Source organism: Ascaphus truei, chromosome 5 (assembly GCF_040206685.1).
Source record: "Ascaphus truei isolate aAscTru1 chromosome 5, aAscTru1.hap1, whole genome shotgun sequence".
Classification (NCBI taxonomy): domain Eukaryota; kingdom Metazoa; phylum Chordata; class Amphibia; order Anura; family Ascaphidae; genus Ascaphus; species Ascaphus truei.
The window spans coordinates 155,501,713-155,523,512 of NC_134487.1; the positions used below are offsets into that span (position 1 = coordinate 155,501,713).

The 21,800-nt window shown below is 44.1% G+C and overlaps 1 protein-coding gene across 1 annotated transcript; it reads right to left on the reverse strand.

The window, feature by feature from the left end:
• Nucleotides 1-7,106: 7,106 nt before the first annotated feature.
• On the reverse strand, nucleotides 7,107-11,372 carry SOWAHA (sosondowah ankyrin repeat domain family member A). Its single transcript, XM_075601101.1, has one exon. The coding sequence runs from the start codon at nucleotides 11,227-11,229 to the stop codon at nucleotides 9,613-9,615; it is 1,617 nt and encodes a 538-aa protein (XP_075457216.1). The 5' UTR covers nucleotides 11,230-11,372; the 3' UTR covers nucleotides 7,107-9,612.
• Nucleotides 11,373-21,800: the final 10,428 nt, after the last annotated feature.

Genomic DNA, 21,800 nt, shown 5'->3' on the forward strand with positions numbered 1-21,800 from the left:
AGCACATTACTTGTATATGTGACGGGTTAATACACACAGCTACCCGCAGGGTCCCACAAATGAGTAATATCCACCCGCAATCCGTCACAATATAATATCTTATATTGCTTCCACAAACCAAAGAGATATCAATATTTACTTGCAGAGTCTTTGGTCCCTGTTTACTAAGCTAAATATATGAGGAAGTAGAAGAAGAAAAGAGTGAACGACCAATCATAGTTAGGACCACCAAGAGGTGGAGAGCTAGGCCCAGCGGCTGTGGGGGGCCCGGCCGGCCAGCCAGCTCTTCTCCCTGCAGCAGACCTCTCTCCCATGTGAGCCCCAATCCCAAAAGTCGGGCCCAACTGATCAGCGCGGCACCAGAGGCCTCCTGTATGAGGTGTGTGTTATGTGTATTATTATGTGTATTTTATTATGTGTATGGGAGGAGTGGGTATTATTATTTGTAGGGGTTGTTTATTGGGGAGGTGAAGTTATTATTTGTATTGGGGAGGGGGGTTATTATGTGTATTGGGGAGGGAGGGGAGAAGTGGGGGAGAGAAAGGTGGGGGCGTGAGGGAGAGAGAGGTGGGGCGTGAGGGAGAGAGAGGTGGGGGCGTGAGATAGAGAGACGTGGGGGTGTGAGGGGGAGAGAGGCGGGGGTGTGAGGGAGAGAGAGGCAGGGGCATGAGGGAGAGAGAGGCGGGGGCATGAGGGAGAGAGAGGCAGGGGCATGAGGGAGAGAGAGGCGGGGGCATGAGGGAGAGAGGTGGGAGCGTGAGGGAGAGAGAGGTGGGGGCATGAGGGAGAGAGAGGTGGGGGCATGAGAGAGAGAGAGAGGTGGGGGCATGAGAGAGAGAGAGGTGGGGGCATGAGAGAGAGAGAGGTGGGGGCATGAGGGAGAGAGGTGGGGGGCGTGAGGGAGAGAGGTGGTGGCATGAGGGAGAGAGAGGTGGTGGCATGAGGGAGAGAGGTGGGGGTGTGAGGGAGAGGTGGGGGTGTGAGGGAAAGGTGGGGGCATGAGTGAGAGGTGGGAGAGTGAGGGAGAGTGGTGTGGAGGCATAAGGGAGAGAATGAGGTGGGAGTAATGGAGAGGGGACTGAGAGGGAGGAAGGAGAGGAGAGATGGGGGTGTCACGAGGGAGAGCTACGGCAAGAGTGAATCCCAGTGGCCGGAACAGTGATGAGTAAGAGAAGGCATAAACCGGTCACAGGCAATTTCGGAAGCAGGAAGCAAGGAGGCAGCGTCGGGGTAACTAGCAGCAGTCGGAGGCAGGCAATGGAGAGGCATTGTCAGGGTCACTAGCAGCAGTCAGTTACAGGCAGCAAAGAAGCAGGGACAGGACTGGAACACTGGGAACAGGACTGGGGCACGGGAGTAGGGCACAAGGACAAGGCACAGCAAGAAGCAGGAAATGTAGCTGGTGCAGTAGGAACCAGTATAAACAGGCATCTGGCTGCAGGAACAGGTAGTTTATAAAGGCAGTCACAGAGGATCTGATTTCAGAGTGAGAGGGACACAGAGGGGGATCCAGTCAGAACAGGAGCAGTACAGTAGCTTTCCCTGTGTAGGTGTAAGGGAACTGCAGACCAGGCATCAGGATGACCCTGACATTACTCCCCCCTCTCAAGAGCGTTTTCCGGTCAATCATTCTTTAGGCCAGATATCTTCAGTGGAAGGCACTGACCAATCGTGGAGCATGAACAAAATCTTCTGGTTCCCAGGACCTCTCCTCGGACCATAGCCCACCCAGAGGACCAGATATTGGAGTTTTCCTCAGTGCAACCTGGAGTCCCAAATTTTCTGCAAAATGAACCAGGACTGGGTCAGAAGGGGGAAGGCTGCATCCAGGAAAAGGATTCTCTCTGAGCTTCACTAAAACCGGTGTGAAATACGGGGTGTACTTTAATGGACTCGGGAGTTCCAATGTGAAGGACACAGATTTTACCAGTGCTGAAATCTGGACTAGTTCAAAGTCAGACCTTATCCCCAATGAGAAACCTTGGGTAAGGTCTGTGGTGTTGGTCTGCTGCTTTCTTGTATTGGACCTCACACAATGTCACTTGAAGGGTCTTCTGGACGTCTCGTAGGACCTCAAGTTTCTCTTTGACTGCCGGAATGGAACCAGAAGTCGGAAAGCGAGTAATAAAAGTTGGTGGAAATCAAAAATTTGGAAAGGGGCTTAGCTGTGTTGAGCAATCATATGAGTTATTGTAAGAGAACTTTGCTAGAGGTAAAAAGTCAGCCCAGTGATCCTGAAGATAGCAAACAAGACAGTGATTAGTCCAAAATCTTGAAGTGAACTGCACCCCTCTATCAGATATGATCTCATCCAGAGCCCATAAAGATGGAACACCTCTCTTAAGATCAACTTGGCAGTGAAGTGGGCCATCTCCGTCAGCCGATTCACTACTACGAGAATGGTATAATTCCTACTTGATCTGGGTAGTTAAACAATAAAATCTATTGACATGGAGTAGGGATCAGAAGAGGCTGCAGCAAACCCACAGAGGATGCTCGGGGAATTTTGGTCCAAGCACAGGTCTCACAGGAGAGGAGATAGTCTTTAATTTCTTGTGATAGTTTGGGCTACCAAAAAGAGCGGGATAACAGTTCCTGTGTCTTGACAACACCTTGTTGACCAGTGGGCCAGGAGTCATGCATTAATTGGAGCACTTCTAATCTTACTTCCTTAGAGATGAACAGACGGTCCTTACTGTTCCACAGACCGTCACGTAGTTCAGCATCCCGTGGAGGTTTGTTAAGAAAAGAATCATTGGAATAAGCTCCCTTAATTTGTGCAAGGAGATCGGTGGAAAATGTGATGCCCAGATTTTTATTTTTGTAGAATAGTCTCTTCCTGCACCATACCTGAATAAGGATAAAGAAAAAACCGAGACAATGCGGCAGCCTTCCCTTTCTTGGAAATGGGGTGGTATGAAATGTGGAACTGAAATCTTGCCCACCTGGCTTATTGGACAGACAGTCTTTTCACTGATCGTGTGAATTCTAAGTTCCTGGGATCCATAACGATGATAACCAGATGATTAGCCCCCCCAACTAAATGTCTTCACTCAGAGAATGCAGCTTTTATAGCCAAAGGCTCCTCATTTCCGAGGGGAAATGACATAGGTGAGAAATTGCATGCTGGTGTTTTCATATCCCACTTTTCTAATTTGATGTACAAGTTGTGCTTTCTGAGACACTCCAGGACAATTCTGGTGATCCAAGATGTTATCTGAAAAGATTAGGATAACATCCAGGTATGCCACTATGAATTGGTCCAGTAACTCCTGGAGAACGTCGATAATTAGATGCTGTAAGGTAGCAGGGTAGCCATATGGTAATTACCAGGTATTTGTAATGCCCATAGCGGGTTCGGAAAGCCATCTTCCACTCGTCACCTGGGTCAATGTGGACCAAATTGTACGCTCCTCGAAGATCAAACTTGGTGAAGATTTTAGCTGTATACATACGGACACCTGCAAGCTCATATTAAATCCCAAAAATAAACTAAAAGACCATTTTATTTAATAGATATCTATACATATATATTTAGGCACTGTACCGTGTATAAGTTTCACTGGATGTGCACTGAGCTCTGTCTGTGTTTCATGTTCTGTCTCTGGTTTTAAATATATATTGCCATGCTCAGTAGCACTACACCGTGAGACTTATATATATGTTGTGGTTAATTTGGGGGTTTAATATGAGCTTGCAGGTGTCCTGTATGTTTTAAAATTCTTGTTCAGCTGGTCTTAACTGAATGGAAGGTGGCGCTTCCTATCTTGTTGAAGCTCACCCCCTCCCACATTTAAATGGTTAAAAGCTCACTCCATAGCATCTCCCACTCTCTGGGGAACTCTAATGCCTTTCGGACTCTGTAAAGCCCCTGCTACCTTACAGAAAACCTCCACCGTTAGCATATAGCCAATAACCACTTGTTACCACTTGTGAGCGCATTCACATGTCTTAGACAGGTCTGCAACCCTGGAGGTTTTCTGTCGCCTTTTTCACCCACCATAACTTAAAATGTATGGTAAACCTAACCAGCCTAGAAATATTTCAAAGCAAGTTTATACCAACCTCACACTGATGATACCCATCAAGGTTGAAACATGTCTGTGAGTGGTTTAAACTTGCTTTGCTAGTCCCATGCTGTGTTTAAAAGCTGTGTGAATGGCGATACATCAGCTTAAATGGGCTCCATGTGAATGGATATTCCAGGCAAAAGGTGACACATTGTGCGCTCATTTGCATGTTATCTCCCAGAATCCCTTGCTGCAGTGGGAGCACTGTATGCGAGGTGAGAATGGTTGAAAGGCAGGGGTGCAGACCTGTCTAAGACATGTGAATGTGCTCACAAGTGATATTCTTTATTGTATATACATATATATATACACACACACACATATATATATATATATATATATATACATATATATATATATATATATATACACACACACACATATATATATATATATATATATATATACACATATATATACACACACACACACACACACACACACACACACACACACACACACACACACACATATATATACATACAAATCATGAATATCTGGCACTCCTGTATCCTGTAGTGATATAATGACCTGGTGCTTATGTCATAAAAAATAATAAAACATACATTATCAGCAAAGGTAAGGAGACAACAGCACTCAGAAGGTATAAGCAGCTATAAACTGTATTAAAGAAACTTGCACAAATATCCAACGTTTCGGTCCGCTGAACGGGACCTTCCTCAGGGGGTAATCCTCAGGATCAGGGGGAGAGTGTGATGCTGCCAAACCTCCCCACCCAGTCACGGCCCTTGACCAAGGGGGGGAAATGGGAGCTGTGAAGGGGGGGGCGAGCTGTCAAAGGGGGGGGGGATCGGACATGTGAACGCGAAGGGGGGGGGGGATGCAGCTGTGAAGGGGTGATAGCGGAGAGAGAGGGGGAGCGCGAAAATTACATCCCGGGTAATCCCTCGGCAATATCTCCCACCCACCCAGTCACAGCCCGTAACCAAGGAGGGGAAATTGGAGCTTTGAAAGGGGGTGGGGGGGGGGGGGGAATGGAGCTGTGAAGGTTGCTGAGCTGTGAAAGGGGGGGGGGGGGGGGAAAATCGGACATGTGAACGCGAGGGGGGGAACGCAGCTGTGAAGGGGTAGTAGCGGGGAGAGAGGGGGAGCGGGGAAATTACATCCCGGGCAACGCCGGGTATATCAGCTAGTGTATGTGTGTGTGTATATATATATATATATATATATATATATATATATATATATATATATATAACAAAAAGCAGCAGCCAGCACTCCAAGCAACAAATGTAAAGTCAAGGTGCATGCTCCATAGAAATCAATATAGAAACCCTGTCTTCCCATAAGAGATGGCACAAAAGCAGCAACACTCAGATAAAGCAAAAAGACATGTATTAGCAGTTACAAAACAGCACACTGTAAACCCAACGTTTCCGTCCTAGGCAGGACCTTCCTCAGGGTTTGCTTTATCTGAGTGTTGCTACTTTTGTGCCTTCTCTTATGGGAAGACAGGGTTTCTAATATATATATATATATATATATATATATATATATATATATATATATATATATATATATATATATATATATATATATATATATATATATATATATATGTAGAGGGATAAGTACCGTGTTAGCCGAGCTTCAATAATCAAAAAATAAATAGATGATACCGTTCTGTGGCTAACGAAATGCTTTTATTTGTGCGAGCTTTCGAGATACACTGATCTCTTCTTCCGGCGATGTAACAATGAATGAAGCAAGCAAAATGTATACTTAAAAACGGTGTCTCTTGGAATGTTATCTGTGCTAGTCCATGTTCACTGTATATACTGTGGGCTCTCCATTCATTTATATTTCTCACAGATACACACACACACTCTTACATCACTTGCTTTCAGGAACCTTTTGACACCTCTAGCCATAAAACACATCCACACCGGGGGATGGACTAGCACAGATAACATTCCAAGAGACACTTTTTAATTAAGTATACCCTTTGCTTGCTTCATTCATTGTTACTGTACATCGCCGGAAGAAGAGATCAGTGTATCTCGAAAGTTCGCACAAATAAAAGCATTTTGTTAGCCACAGAACGGTATCATCTATTTCTTTTTTGAATATATATATATATATATATATATATATATATATATATATATATATATATATATATATATAAAAAATCATAGATATATTCTGTGTATATGTTTTTATCTCTGTATACCACTACAGTATGTGTATATATCTGTCAATGTCAATGTATATTGGAATATATACACACCCCCAGCTCGCCCATGTGTGTGCAGTACAATATATATATATATATATATATATATATATATATATATATATATATCACTCCCCCTGCGGTTCCTCACCTCGCACCTGCCCGTGCTGCCCCCGGGGCTCTCCTCCCTCCTGCTCTCCTCCCTCCCCCCCCCCCACACATCTCAACCCCCGGCCACGCATCTCACTCCCCTCTGGCTGCAGGTAGGAGCCGGTGAAGGGAGAGGCAGAGAGAGCCGGGGGAGCGCTCTCAGGGAGGGGGAGCCGGGGAAGTGAGAGCCGGGGGAGCGGCCTGTGGGGGGGAGAGGGTGGAAGGGAGTGCGCCGGGGAGCGGGCTTAAAGGCTTGGTGTGTATGAGGCGGTGGGCATGCGATGTATGAGTGTGGTGTGTGAGTGTAAAAGTGGGTTAGAGCGCACCGGTCAAGGAGAGCCGTGGGGGGGCGGACGGACCGACAGACCAATCAAATTGTCTATAGGGACGCACAAACAACACTTTCAGTCGTCAAAGCTATCCCACCGGTCTTTTTTCATTGAGACAAGGATGTTAAGTTGAAATTTAAGTCTCTCCTTTCGAACCAAAGCGAGTATGTGTCTCCCATAAAGAATGAAGAAATATCAAGAACTGGATTTTACAAAAAAATCATATTAGTCTCTTAAAACTAGAATGTAACCTCTGAAGCAGGAAATATTGCCTGAAAAAAAACACTATTAGCACACTGCTGTGTACACAGTCCACTGTTATTTTTAGAAGGTATAAATGAAATACAGATACTGTCCAAGTATCAATTTATGTTCATTTCACTTTATTGTAAAGAAAAGAAAAATCTAAAATCAGACATGGTAATATAGTAACCGTGTTACTATTACAAAGCCACAGTTACTAAACATGCACATCAACCCACTGCAGTGCTGGCCCACTGTCTCACACACAGCCTTGTTACATTCCCTGCCAGCACTTCAGAGGTTAATGTAATTTCCAGTTATACCTACTACTACAAACCAACATTTTCACCAGTGTATGTATGTATATATAATATATATATATTTTTTTTTTAATGAAACGTGTCATGACATGCATATATTGTCACACCTTTTAAAATATGGTATTTTTGTGGAATTTAAAAAAGAACATTTTTATACATACAGATATTGAAAGTTTAAAAGAAAAACACCTTTATTGCACTAGTATTATGGAGTTGAAAGCACTGCAGTAAAATTATTGATAAACCACCTGTTTTCGTTTTGCAAATGAGCCTTGAGTTCCAGGAAAAGCTAACCAAGTTTTATGTTAAATTTCATTACTGCATTATAAGCCCCTCTGGAAGTGATGGGGTTAAAATGTCCTGCCCGTGCAAAATCATGTTTTAAAGGGCTAAAAACAGTATATTAAGTGAATAGAAATGAATTTTATTTGGGTCACATGTCAAATGACTCAATGACAACACCTAGATTGGCCCCATTATTATGTGTTGAAATGCATGTGCATGTATGAACAGAGTCTGCAGAAAATATATATGACAGCAGCAACTATTATACTGTTAATATGTCTTAATTTGGTCTCCAGTGACCGCTTTTTAAAGTTGAATATTTATAATACAGGCAGAACATATAAAATAATATTTTTAATCAGGGTACCATAAGGAATTTATTCACCATTAACTGTCAATAATTGCTATTGCACTTTATTGGAAAAAAATCTGATTATTCAAAGATTAAGGTCCCTAGTCAATGTTTGATGAAAATGTATTTCCAGTGCTGGAGGAGACTGCAGCTTCATTCACATAAATGGGACTAATATCCTCTCCAGCATTTTGCAGAAGGATCATAGAATAATAGTCACTGCAGGAGTTAGGATAATTGGTTCTGGCTACAGGGATTAGCAGGGACAGCCTGAACAACACATAGTATTGCAGCTCTTAGACCCTATAGAGTTCAGTGCAGTTTCTCAGTCTCTGTAGGAATATAAGGTGGGGTATATGAAACCAGGACTGTCTGAGCTGGTCCTTGGTAATTAAGCTAAAGCGGTCACCCCAGCTGTAGCCTTTTCGAGATAGACTAATGGCAGTAATTCAGGTATCAGACCATCTTACTGACATCAAACATCAACCTTATTTCTAAATAAAAAGTTTCATCTAACTTATTTATGGAAGCAATGTGTTTCCATAAAAAAGGACAAGCTGAAAGAGGGGGGTAAAAAAAAACTATAGTTGTGTTCACCCTGTGATTGTAAAATAATGTTTGCATCAGTTCATGATTATGTATTGGTTTTGAAAAGTAGGTTGTGCTCTGTTCATACAATGCTATTTGGAAATGTATCTCCCATACTGTACATATTCAATGTATCCTCAGGTCTCATATTTAGTGACTGTGAGAACTAGCTAAGCAATTAAAAGAGAACAGGTCTGAGTATTCAAGTGCTGGAAAATATGAAACCGCTTCCCTATAACTCCTAGTATTTCAAAGTATGTGCATTAATGTTTATCTGGGCTTTTTCAGCTTTTACACAAATTAATTTGGAAATAGCAAAAGCTCTGTTATTTTAATATACAGTTCACTTTACCCTGCACTAATCAGTGAAATAACTGTTTATGATTCAGTTACTGCTGCAGTAGGGGTCCAGAAGCTGTTGACGTGCAGAACACCTGCAGTGCAAAGCGAGGAAGAGGTTAAACCCCCAAAAAAGCAACAGCAATCTATTAAATCATTAGAAAATAATAAACAAACAGTCTAACACAGATCTAGAAATAAACGTATGCTTCAACCCACCATCTATAATCTCATAGCAAAAAATTAGACCCAGAAACAAACTTCCTAATAAAAAATAAAAAAAAGAAAGAAAGAAATGGCAAATGTATCAAGAGACCGATGGAGCTGATTTTTACCCTAAAGTGCTGAAACTTCAAAAGAACATGAGGTCTGTGCGTTGTGATTGCTGGAGTCTGTTCATTGCAATAACCAGCAATGATGAGGACAGGTTGTTTTTGCCAAGAATAAATGCCATGTTAACCCCTTGGTTGCAGCAAAGGGGTTTGAAACTGAACGTTTCGATTCCAGGTTCTGGCTTTCTCACAGCATAAAATGTATGTAAACTTTAGCCAAGGGCTTAGGAAAAAAAAGAAAAAGCTACAGTAACCCTAATTGCCTTAAGTGAATCATTGATTCAGAAGGCTACTCCCAGGGTGGAGAAGTGAAGGTGAAACTGATGTACTGTCTCTGATATTGGTCCACAAATAAGTTGAGTTAACACCAGTCTTTGTGATACAGGACAGATTAAATGAAGTGTGACCTAATGGTTGAAGAACTCAGAGACAGGTCTGCGCTTCCCCACAGGCTCCTCTTGTTCCTCTTCTTCACAAAATGACGAGACAGACACAGAGCTATCCCTTGCTTTCGATTTCTTCCTCTGCGCAGTGGGTGCAGTGAAAAACTTGTTTAGGGGGCCAGGTTTTTTCAGGCCTTTTGCCAGGTCATGGAAAGGCATGTCATCAGAGAGGACTCCCAGAAAGGCACTGGTAGTCCCCAATATAGATGTAGCCACCTTTGAAGTCCTTTTGATGGGAATGACTTGCTCTGCAGTGTTGGACTGCGGGTCATTTAGCAGACTCCTGATTTTCAGAGATGACCCTTTGTTTAAGTACTGGTAAGGCTTTTTCCCACTATGGTCTCTGATATGCACTGTAGCATTGTAATCCCTTACAAGCATGATAATAACGTCCTTCTTGTCATGTATAGCAGCAATATGCAGTGGTGTGTAACCTCCATAAGACTTCACATTCACATTGAGGTGGGTGCCACCTTTTTTGGCCACTTCAATTAAGGTACTAACCACTTCCGCGATCCCACCCTTGGCTGCCCAGTGCAGAGCAGTAAAGCCAGACATGAAGTCTCTCTTCTCAGCCAATTGGCTGTCTGTCAGAAGAAGTCCATGGAGTCTGTGATTCCAGCGGCCACTGGTGGCTTTCACCAGCCACTCATGCTCAGTGGCCTCCAGAGGAACTACATCAGAGTATTTGTTCTCCTCACTCACTTTCACCACCTTGGACGACCTCTTGATATGGGGGGACTTTGCACCTGTGTCATCATATAGTCTCCTGCTTACATGGGGAGACTTGTGTTGGGCAGGATGTGCCATGTAATGTGTGGTTGTATTGGTAACACTCCCTTGCTTTGAGCTCTGCTCACCCGGGTCTCCCTCTTTATCATCAAGTGAACGCTGTGGGTACCTGAGGGGCAACATAACAGGCTTCTGAGCGGGTTCCCTGGGTTGCCCATCTGCCCAGGCTTTAGGGGCGGGTGCTGGTCCTGTATGGTCCATTCGGGACACAATAGCAAAAACAGACTCTCTCTCACCGTCACTTCCAGTTGATGCCTCAGAAGAACCAGATTCCTTCAAGCTCATGGACTCACTTAGCCCAATGGCAGGGTGCGTGCGCCCCCCCAGACTTTCATCCTGCGACACGGGCATATTGTCACCTGCTTGTTGGTTTTCCATAATCCAAGGTACACCCTGCTGGGAAGATCTTCTCTTTGGGCTGCTGGGTGCTGCCTCCCCTTGCTTGGACTCCTGTTGGCTGGTAGGTAATAGTTGTGCTCCCCCCGCTCTTTCCTCGGGGGATGCCCTCCTCTGGCCGGGATCATTGTCCTGCTCCATTGGCACGGTGGGCACACCCCCTGCCACCAAATGCAAGTGCTTCTTCTTCAGCACCACAAACTTGACCCCATCCTCGTCCTTCACCACTGCCAGGTTATTGACCAACAACTTGAAGAGCTCCCTGTTGCTGGCCTTTTCATTGGGATCAGGGGAATCTACCAGGGGCTTGAACTTCCTGAGCAGATCAGCGTTCTTCACCTTCCCTCCCTGCTCCAGCAGAAAGTTCAACACAATCTCCCTTGATACAGCCATCCTCCCGCCCTCCTCACACCCAGGGGGTTCCTCTCTTGTAGTTTGCACTGGATCCTATCTGAAGAGAGAGAGAAATGAATAAAGGTTACAGCACCTGATCTGCTTCCTTACATGACCTCTCTTCTGCCTGAGTGTAATTTACCTGTTGCTTCCGGGGTGAAACTTTCTGATCAGCTCTGCTACGCCCAGCCCTGACTGATCAGTCAATACAGGGAGAGGGGAGGGCAGGCTGCAGATGCAAAGAGGTTTGGGAGTTGTAGTCGCTGCTCTTGCTTCACCTGTTGTAATAACTCCCTTATCAGTAGCACAAACCTGCTTTATTACAGGTAAGCAATGACTTTCAAACATGACCATTATTTTTACATCTAAAACAAATCGTTTTAGAATTAAATTAAGGTTTGTGTTGATTTGAATATGATGTGTTATTTGCTTCACATTTTAAACATGTAAGTTATGTTAAATTAGATTTCTTTTTACTATTTTAGATTGAAATACTCTGTCTCTTTCATGTATCTGTTGAACATGCTGTCTGTGTTTTCTTTTCCAACTGAGCAATACCCACGCAGAACTTGGAAAGAGGTTGAAAAATGGCTAAATAGTGTATTACATTGACTGTATTGGTTAACTCATTTGCTTTTACTAAATAATGGGACTTGTAGGGTAGTGATATTATAAAAATAATTATAGATCAGCTCAAAGTAAATGTTCATCTTGTTGTTGTTTTTGCAGCGTAGAACAAATTATGAAATCTGAAATACGCCATCCATAAAAGTTTTGAGAAAAGCACAACAAACGGCGGCATTATTCTCAATAGTAATATAGATTGTTTCATTTAGCACTTTTCTTCCAATGGGACTCAAAGTGCTTCACAATTACAATACAGCGTGCGGTGCGCCGAGATGTACATAAGTTTATAGGCACAGTCCCTGCCCTGAGAAGCTTACAGTCTGCTTGATGCCTGAGATACAGTGACTTTGCCAAGGTCACGAGGAGCTGACTCTGGAATTTAAACCAGGCTCTTCCGCTTCAAAGTCAGTGTTCTTGTTATCAGACTCCATGCCTTTTACTCACTGAGCAGCCACTCATTCAGATTATAATAAGCTCGCTCCTTTCTCTCTGTCCCCCAACCAACACTAACATTTGCAAGCAGGGACACCATTATTAATGAAATAAATAAAAAGTTGAGTCGCTGTACAGAAAATAAAATGTTTTATTGGAAGGCAGCATTAACAACATTGTGCGGCTTCCCTCTCGCAATGGGACATCCTATGGTGAAGAGGTTTAACATATTTAACGCCTTCCCTGCCAGATGTGACTGCAACACATTGCAAATAAATGAACTGATGCGGGTTAAACTTATTACCCATTTCCTTTTTACTTTAGTGATTAATGTTGGAAAAATTCTCTATTTTATTTTTCAGTTCAACTATTTTATTCTAGAACATAATACCTGTCATGCATGCTGTTAACAACTCAAATGCTCAATGCTTACCTATTTACCCAGGCATCTGAGTAATGCGCCACCACTACACCTGTATTTAATATTGAACTTTCCGTTCATCCCATATTTCTATTGTGTATTTGGGTATACAATAGCTTTAAAAGATTTTTTTTTTTGTAATTGTAAAGTGCTATTTGGAGAAAAGTGCTATATACGTTAAGTTTTTATAATTAAATAATGTAAATGAACACAGGCAAACTGAGAGTTTCTAACCATGCACTTTTTTGCTGTTTAATATGAGAGCAAAATAATTCATTTTAAGTGGTATTTAATATCCTTAGTCCATAAAGATTGTTAAAAAAAACCTGATTCAAATATATACATTTGTTTAATATAATAGTTTGTTTTTTTTCATCTTCTATACTTTTCTCTTTTTTTTTCCCCCTCCCTTTTGATGTTTTAAGTCCTGTCTCCCGTGATAATTTATTTGGCTCTGGATTCATAGTATGTTAAAGGGACAATGCCGCCTAAGACCAAAGCGCACTAATAGCAGTGACGTGTAAGGGGTTACACCTGAGAGATTGATCTGAGATCTATAAGTATTTTAAATAATTTTTTTCAACTGCTATTATGTAAATGGGGTGACCTGAGACTTGGGAGAGGTTTTCGTCTCCTCAGGCTACTTACTCCCTTTTGTCTGATGTCTGTGTGTGTTAGGCTGAGGACCTGCTGCAAGCGTCCGCACGGCCGCCTTGCTTGCCGGGGCGCGTGCAAGTCACTGCACCGTGATCTGCGGTCTGCAGCTGACTTTTTTCCGCGTGGGGGGCGTGGCCAAAATGGGTCGGGGGGTGTGGCCATTGAGACGGGATGGGGTGGAGAAGGCTGTGGGTCCGGGAGGCTGTGGGTCCGGGAGGAGAGGGATAGGGGCCATCTACTTTGCACACACCACTTCCCTCCCAAGCCACCTCCTTCCCGTAGCTCCCCTCCTTCCCTCCTCATTGGCTGACACGTGCACCACGTGACCACCAGAAGCTTGCAGCTCCAGCAGGCTGACGCGTCACAGCCCGCAGTCAGCCACGTCGGAAAGAGGCAGCGGGGACCACCAGACTGGAGGTAACGGGCTGGTACCCCGCACGCGGCTGCGCGTGCCGCCGACTGCAGCGGGGCCTCAGCCTTATGGCGGCAGAGAGAAATAATCAGCTTGGTAACCTCTGTAAACATGGAATGTACAATACATACAGATTTTATGAGCTATTCAAAACATATTTCCAATTGGGGGAGGGGGGGGGAAGAAACTGCAGCAATGAAAATGTAGGTCTTGGGATATTCTCACAGATTTTGTTTGAGAAGCACGGCAAAAACTAGGGTAGAAGAATTTGACTGGTGTTGTCTGTAGGGTTTCTATATGGCTGTAGCTTTTTTCACTACACAGATTGTATCAGGCTTAGGGAACCATGAGTGAGATGTGTATGTACTCTTGAGCATATTCTGTATTTAAAGCTGCAGTTCAAAAAATGTATATATTTTTTTCTCATTCAATATGTGCATCAATACAATCTGTACACTGACAAGTGATTAGCTAAGCTGCAGATCAATCCGTTCTCCTGTAATCAATCGATTGCTCCGGGTTATTTACTTCAGTTCTTGCACAGCATTTTGGGCAATGTAGTCCTGGAATATGATTGACTCGGCAGTTACTAGATACAATTGGTTCACTGCTAGAGAGTGAGCGGGGCTCAAAAGCCAGAGCCTATCAGAAGGGGAAGGGGCTGTCACTTTGGAAATGCTTCCTACATTAGAAACATTAAAAATGTCTTTAAAACATTTCTTTTTTATATTTTTTAAATGCTACAACTATTTTCTCATAGTACAGAACTAATTTATTTTAAAAAAACACACGTGTAGGATATTACTTGAACTGCTGCTTCAATGCACTGTGTACAGTACAAAGTATGTGCCCGCTTTTTTCTTATCAACAAATGACCCTACTTTACAGTAGGTGTGCTCATGTGCATGTCCAAGCTGTGGTGTACCGAGGGCAGGGCCTAATTAGACGAGGTTGGATTACAAATATTTAAACACACCCTGCTACCTCTACTGTGGTGTGGGGAGTTGCATTAAATGTTGGAGCATATCTTTCCCAAACTTGCTGGCGATTGGTAACCTCAATCTGCCAATCCCCACCAAGTCTGGGAAAGTTGCTCCCCTGAATGTACTGCTTGTCAGTGCAACTTTCTGACTCGAGGTCCTTCTTGCCCTCAGTAAGTTATCGGCAGGGGTCATGGGCAGATTGTCCTATTGGGCGATCGGGGTTGTGCTGGTGCTGCGGCGGCCTCCCAGCTCTTTGTCCACCTGCAATACTCTCCCTCCTCTTGTTGGCGCTGGGATCCAACTTTCGAACCAGAGGAGGAAGCTGCAGGGACCCCAGAATGGCGTAGGACCGCTGCTCACCCCAAGGTGAGTGTGTTGGAGTGAATGAGAGCGGGCTCTTACCTTCTCCAGAGCGGCCCTCCCCCTGCAGTGTCTCGTTGTCATGGTGACATGTTGCCATTACAAAGTGACATCACATGAAGCTGCAGAAGGATGGCCGCTCTTCAAGAAATACCCCGGGCAATCTGTAAATCTGCAGCTTAAATTCTATGCAGTGCAGCAAGTCTCTCTTTGCCATATATTCCTTATAGTAAGCTTATTTGTAATCTCTTCGGGGCAGGGACTCCTTTGCCTAATGTTTACTTTTATATCTGTAGCGCTTATTCCCCTTCTGTCTCCTATTATTTTGTCACATATATTACTGCACTGACGCGCTATGTACATGGTTGGCACTATAAAAATAAAGATATACATACGTACTTAATTGCAACATAAAAACGGCACTGGATGAAGCGGGTGCTCCATTTGAGAGCAAGTAGCATACTTGTCCCTGTTAATATAAACTAAGGTTGGTCAGGTCTAAAAAGGTGTGCTTCTTACTATTGCAGTTTTAATGTTTTGGAAGTTGTAAAATGAGAGTCCCTGTCTGAATGTATTTGAATAAAAGGGTTGGATGTCCCATGGAACATTATATGCTAAAGCCTGTATACACAATATCACAGACGGACTGGCGTTCCTATGATGTGTTTATTTCTTATTATTCATCTGTTTAACCACCATTGCAATGTATTTTGCTTGCCTTTTTAAAGCCACAATCCTCATTTCTTATACGTATTTTATTTTTACATTATAACGATACACAGGCCCCTGACCTTTTGGTAATTCCTCGGATCCTGATATATTTGTAGTATGTTGTGCTGCTAACACATAAAAACTACAGATATGGCCATGGGTCACCAATAGAAACCTGTAACGTGATTGCCTGATGACATTACAGCTTTGTATTGGCCACTAGAGAGGGTGTTACAGTGGGGTCCCCATGCTCTTCCTTAGTAACCAGTACTCTATACGAATTGTCACAACACTGAATTGATTTCAGCTTTAAACTGAACAAGAAATTCCTTTTACCCCAGAACGTAACCTGACTTTGGAATCTGCTTCCATAGGAAGTACTGATTGAAAATTCGGTATGGGAATTTAAGTAGAAATTTGATAGGTTCCTTGAGTAAAGGCAAATATGTAACATTAGGAATCTGTAGGTTAAGATTCTCAAACAATACAAATGTTTCACAAGGGCAAGTGAATGTTCTGCATACTTAGGCGTAATGAAGGAATTTAGCTCTGTATATGTTGGCTGATCTTCTGCCTTCAGGTTCAGATTAACGCATAGGTTGGTGAAGACTGTACTCAAGTGTACTATAGTGTACACCTGTGTTAAAATATTACTCGGCTGCAATGTCTGCTTCATATTAACCTCTTTAGTGCCCTGTGCATGTACGTTGTAGGAAGGAGGCCCTTTATCATGAAGCAGGTACATTTGCGAGGTCATGATCAATACAACCTGAACCCTTCTGTATATCACTGGGTGACGACGTGATCAGTGAGGCACGATCACATGATGGCAACTTTCCAGAGGGGGTCATGGCACTACACTGCCCGCCCCCCTGCAGCACAGGGAGTTTAAACACTGAATATCATGGCTGGAAAGAGATCTTTGCAAGTTTGTTTTGAATTGAATAGTGGTATGGCGGGTTGGACAGGCAGATACTGAATTGGCCTAGATTCAATTGATTTATTACAAAAGAGAATTGCAAATCTATATGTAACATCCACTTTGGGTTACTAAAGTTATACAAGGGGTTAATGTCTGGGGAGTTGTTGCAAGGCAATAACCTGTAAGGTATTGTTGCCATTTAGCGAACTGTCATGTAAGCCTCACCCCTATTCTGGAAAAGAGCTAACCCCTATTTTGCCCAGTAACAAGGGTGGGGTAAGATGAGCCCAACCACTGCCAGGTAACTATGGTGACTTGTGAGGTCACCAGGTGGTATAAAGATGGAGGTATAGGAGGTTGGACCTCAGACCCCAGGAGGGCCCAAGGAGTGCTTCCACAGCATCAGGATGACTCCCAGAGAAGTGTATGTATGTACAGTTATGTGAAAAAGAAAGTACACCCTCTTTGAATTCTATGGTTTTACATATCAGGACATAATAACAATCATCTGTTCCTTAGCATGTCTTAAAATTAGGTAAATACAACCTCAGATGAACAACAACACATGACATATTATACCATGTCATGATTTATTTAACAAAAATAAAGCCAAAATGGAAACGCCATGTGTGAAAAACTAAGTACAGCTCAACCCCCTTATAACGCTGTGCTTGGGGTCCAAAGAATCACATCACATTATAAGCGGATCGCGTTAGAAATAATGTACCATTGTATGCGTTGTACAATAAAGTATTTAAGTATTGTAAAGTATACATAATTACGAAAATTGGGAGCCACGCTTGCACCTTGCTATAAGCTGATTCGCGTTGTAACGGATCGCGCTATAACGGGGTTGAGCTGTATACCTTATGATTCAATAGCTTGTAGAACCACCTTTAGCAGCAATAACTTGAAGTAATCGTTTTCTGTATCACTTTATTAGTCTCTCACATCGTTGTGGAGGAATTTTGGCCCACTCTTCTTTACAACGTTGCTTCAGTTCATTGAGCTTTGTGGGCATTTGTTTATGCACAGCTCTCTTAAGGTCCAGCCACAGCATTTCAATCGGGTTGAGGTCTGGACTTTGACGGGGCCATTGCAACACCTTGATTCTTTTCTTTTTCAGCTATTCTGTTGTAGATTTGCTTGTGTGCTTGGGATCATTGTCCTTTTGCATGACCCAATTTCGGCCAAGCTGTCGGACAGATGACCTCACATTTGACTCTAGAATACTTTGGTATACAGAGGAGTTCATGGTCAACTCAATAACTGCAAGGTTCCCAGGTCCTGTGGCTGCAAAACAACCCCAAATCATCACCCCTCCACCACCGTGCTTGACAGATGGTCTGAGGTGTTTGTGCTGATATGCTGTGTTTGGTTTTCGCCAAACGTGGCGCTGTGCATTATGGCTAAACATCTCCACTTTGGTCTCGTCTGTCCAAAGGTCATTGTTCCAGAAGTCTTGTGGTTTGTTCAGATGCAACTTTGCAAACCTAAGCCGTTTCTTTTTAGAGAGAAGAGGCTTTCTCCTGGCAACCCTTCCAAACAAACCATACTTGTTCAGTCTTTTTCTAATTGTACTGTCATGAACTTTAACATTTAACATACTAACTGAGGCCTGTAGAGTCTGAGATGTAACTCTTGTTTTTTTTTTTTTGCAATTTCTCTGAGCATTGCACGGTCTGACCGTGGGGTAAATTTGCTGGGACGTCAACTCCTGGAAAGATTGGCAATTGTTTGGAAATGGCCTTATAACCCTTCCCAGATTGATGGGCAGCAACAATTGCTTCTCTAAGATCATTGCTGATGTCTTTCCTCTTTGGCATTGTGTTAACACACACCTGAATGCTCCAGACCAGCAAACTGCTAAAACTTTGGCTTTTATAGAGGTGGTCACACTTGCTGATGATCAACAATTAATCAAGGGCATTTGATTAGCAGCACCTGTCTGCTACTTAGCATCTTAATTCTACGGAAGCAGTAAGGGTGTACTTAGTTTTTCACACACAGCTTCTCCATTTTGGCTTTATTTTTGTTAAATAAATCATGACGGTGTAATATGTCATGTGTTGTTGTTAATCTGAGGTTTTATTTACCTAATTTTAAGACCTGTTAAGGAACAGATGATTGTTATTATGTCCTGATATGTAAAACCATAGAATTCAAAGAAGGTGTACTATCTTTTTCACACAACTGTATGTAGCCCTGTTTCCCCCTAAACAAGAAGGCTACTGGTGCTGCCGCTACCTGTTGGTTCACAGAGGATCTAAGCCTCCACCACTGGGAGCCTGGGGTATACTTATTGTCCTGGTACAGCGCCTCCACCGGCAAGGGATCCCAGCGTAGTGGGAGGAGTCCCTCACCGGAACCAATATACACAATAATTACACACAGGTATATTATAACAAGGTTTACTAAACACATAAGAAAATATAGCATCCAACATAACACGGCCCTGCAAGGCCTTCCCCAACCAATAACACCTCCCCGGTGGAACCCCCAAAATCCTTGAGTGCCTGGGCACTTAACCCCGTAGTGTCCACAAGCCAGTCCTTCCCCCAAAGAGACACCTTGAGAGAGACCAACGATCGAAACGCGTTGGTGAGGGGCCCTTGGACAGCTGTTTTATATTTGGAACCAATAAACTACTTTTTATGGGCACGCACTTGATGTAACCTTTTATTTACCATGCACTAGTGAAGTAGTGCTTTGTTTTCTATCTTCCTCATCTGCAAGCTGCTGAAGACGAAGGCACATGGATATCCTGAAAGATGGATGCTCATATCTGAAGAACTATACCCCACAAAAACGTGAGTTATTACACTCTGGTTCTTATATCTTTTGTATATCCACTCCGATGTTACTTTGACTGGACACCGGGGGTGTGGATTCTCACCGCAGTGCAAGTGGAATCCTGGCCAGCTATTCTGAATAAATATGGAGTCATATATATACTATTCCAGTGGAAAAGTGGGGTATATTATTTTGTTCATGGAGGATATCACACTTATGCATTTTATTCTATAATGCTTAAAGACTGCTAATTGATTTGTCTGGAGTTTGGAGCATCACACAGCTATTTGCAATCTTCTCCCAAAGAGTATGTGTGGGATAGCGCACTTCCCTTTGTGTGTTGGGGCCCGTTGGTGCACGTGAATAATACCTCCCTGGTCTCTGTCCAGACGAGGTCAACTAGTAGAAGACTCCATGGATCCGTGACGTGGTTCTTCACCACAATCCACCGGCTCATCTACTGCGCAGATCCGTAGGCGGATGCCTCTGGAGGGGCTTCCAGCTGGAGTGTACCCCTTTAAAATAGTCTTTGTTGGAGTGTCCTTGCTTTGCTCACAGGCAGCAGGCCGTACTTCACCTTCAGAGATAATGTCCTGCAGCTGATGCCTCTCACGGACACTCTACTGGGGAAAGATCCTATCTAAGGCCTTTCCCTGCAGCATACACCAGCTACAGTGACTCAGGGGAACTACCTTGGACCTGGAGGGGAATCTGGCCTAGTCCAGGGGAGCACTGCTCCCTGGACATTACCTTCACCCTCTCTGTCTGGATCCCAACTGCCGCGTGCGCCCAAGCATGTGAAATTTATCCATTTCTTTCCTCCATGTTTCCAGGAGCCCTATTGGTCCTCCCGCAACACATGTGCAGCCACCCCATAGGATGCTGGGGCTTGCAGTCCCCTTCCTTAGCCTTTTCATATGGGCCACCGTACTCCTCTTGCACTGCGCATGTTCGGGATTGCAAGGATCACCGGGTGCTTGCTGTGCATGCGCTAACCTCCTAGACATGGCGGCGCCATTAACCACCATTCGCCGTGGGTCTCCGGTGACTCACTCGCCCGCAGTACCTGTGCTGAGTCCGCCTACCATTCCGGCGGCACCCGACACCTGCCTGAGTCCCCACGGAGCCGTCCCCCTCTCGCGCAGCTTGGAGGTAGGCAGGGGACCTGGCTACATAGTCCCCCTGGTGGAAACTCCAATGACCCCACTTGGGAGCAACGTACCACAGAGAAGTTATATAATTAAAATGCTGTACATGTTTATAAAACTTAACAAATACAGACTCTAAACAATGTTGTACATTTCAATTAACATGTTTATCAGTGAGGCTAGCTTAGCTTTAGCTGGCTGCTGAGACTCATAATGAGGTGCCCCTAGCGCATCATATGCCACTCTAGTGGGAGGGCGTCTTACTCGCTTGCTCCTGCGAGTCTGTCTCTATCTCTTCGTCTTGGGAGAGACTGTCATAGGCTTGAGGCCTTGACTTTCTTGTAGAGGGTGGACTAGTGTGAACAAAGTCTCTGCCTAAGTGAACATTGTCTCTACTTGGCACAAAACTTGGACTTCTGGGATTTAGCTGACGACTTGGTGAAGCCTCTGTTGAGGGTACGTGAGGCGCAGGCCCATTACCCGGAGCTCCTTCGGGAGGAGCCCACCAGTCTCCGGTGGAAGTGGTGGATGTTCCTTCCAAAGGATCTTGAGTAGTCTCAGTTACTGGAGCTGGAGTCTCTATAGACGCTTCGGGCCCATTGTCGGTCACTACAGTCTCTGGTTCTAGGTCACTCCCACTTGTGGGGTGGGCAACATGTGGTTTCAGTGCCAGACCTTTACCCTGCCATTTACGTCACGTATGCGGTAGACAGGGAGGCCCGGCATCTGGCACACTACTTTGAAGGGTCCCTCTTTCCAGCGATCGGCCAGCTTTTGTTTGCCGGGGATCCCTAAATTGCGTAGGAGAACAGTGTCCCCGGGCCGAAGCTCCCAATAGTGGACTTTGTGATCATACCTTCTCTTGTTATTGGCAATTAACTAAGCCGTGGCCCTTTCCGCTAGCTGATAGGCACGGTGCAGGCTGTCCCAAAGTCGCTTTACATAGCGGTAATGAGCCATATTGGGTACCCCATCAGTAGATACTCTTAGACGGATGTCTACGGGCAGCCGTGCCTCTCGCCCAAACATCATGAAGTATGGTGTGTACCTGGTAGACTCATGTCGGGTGCAATTCTATGTGTGCACCATTGCTTCAACATGCTTG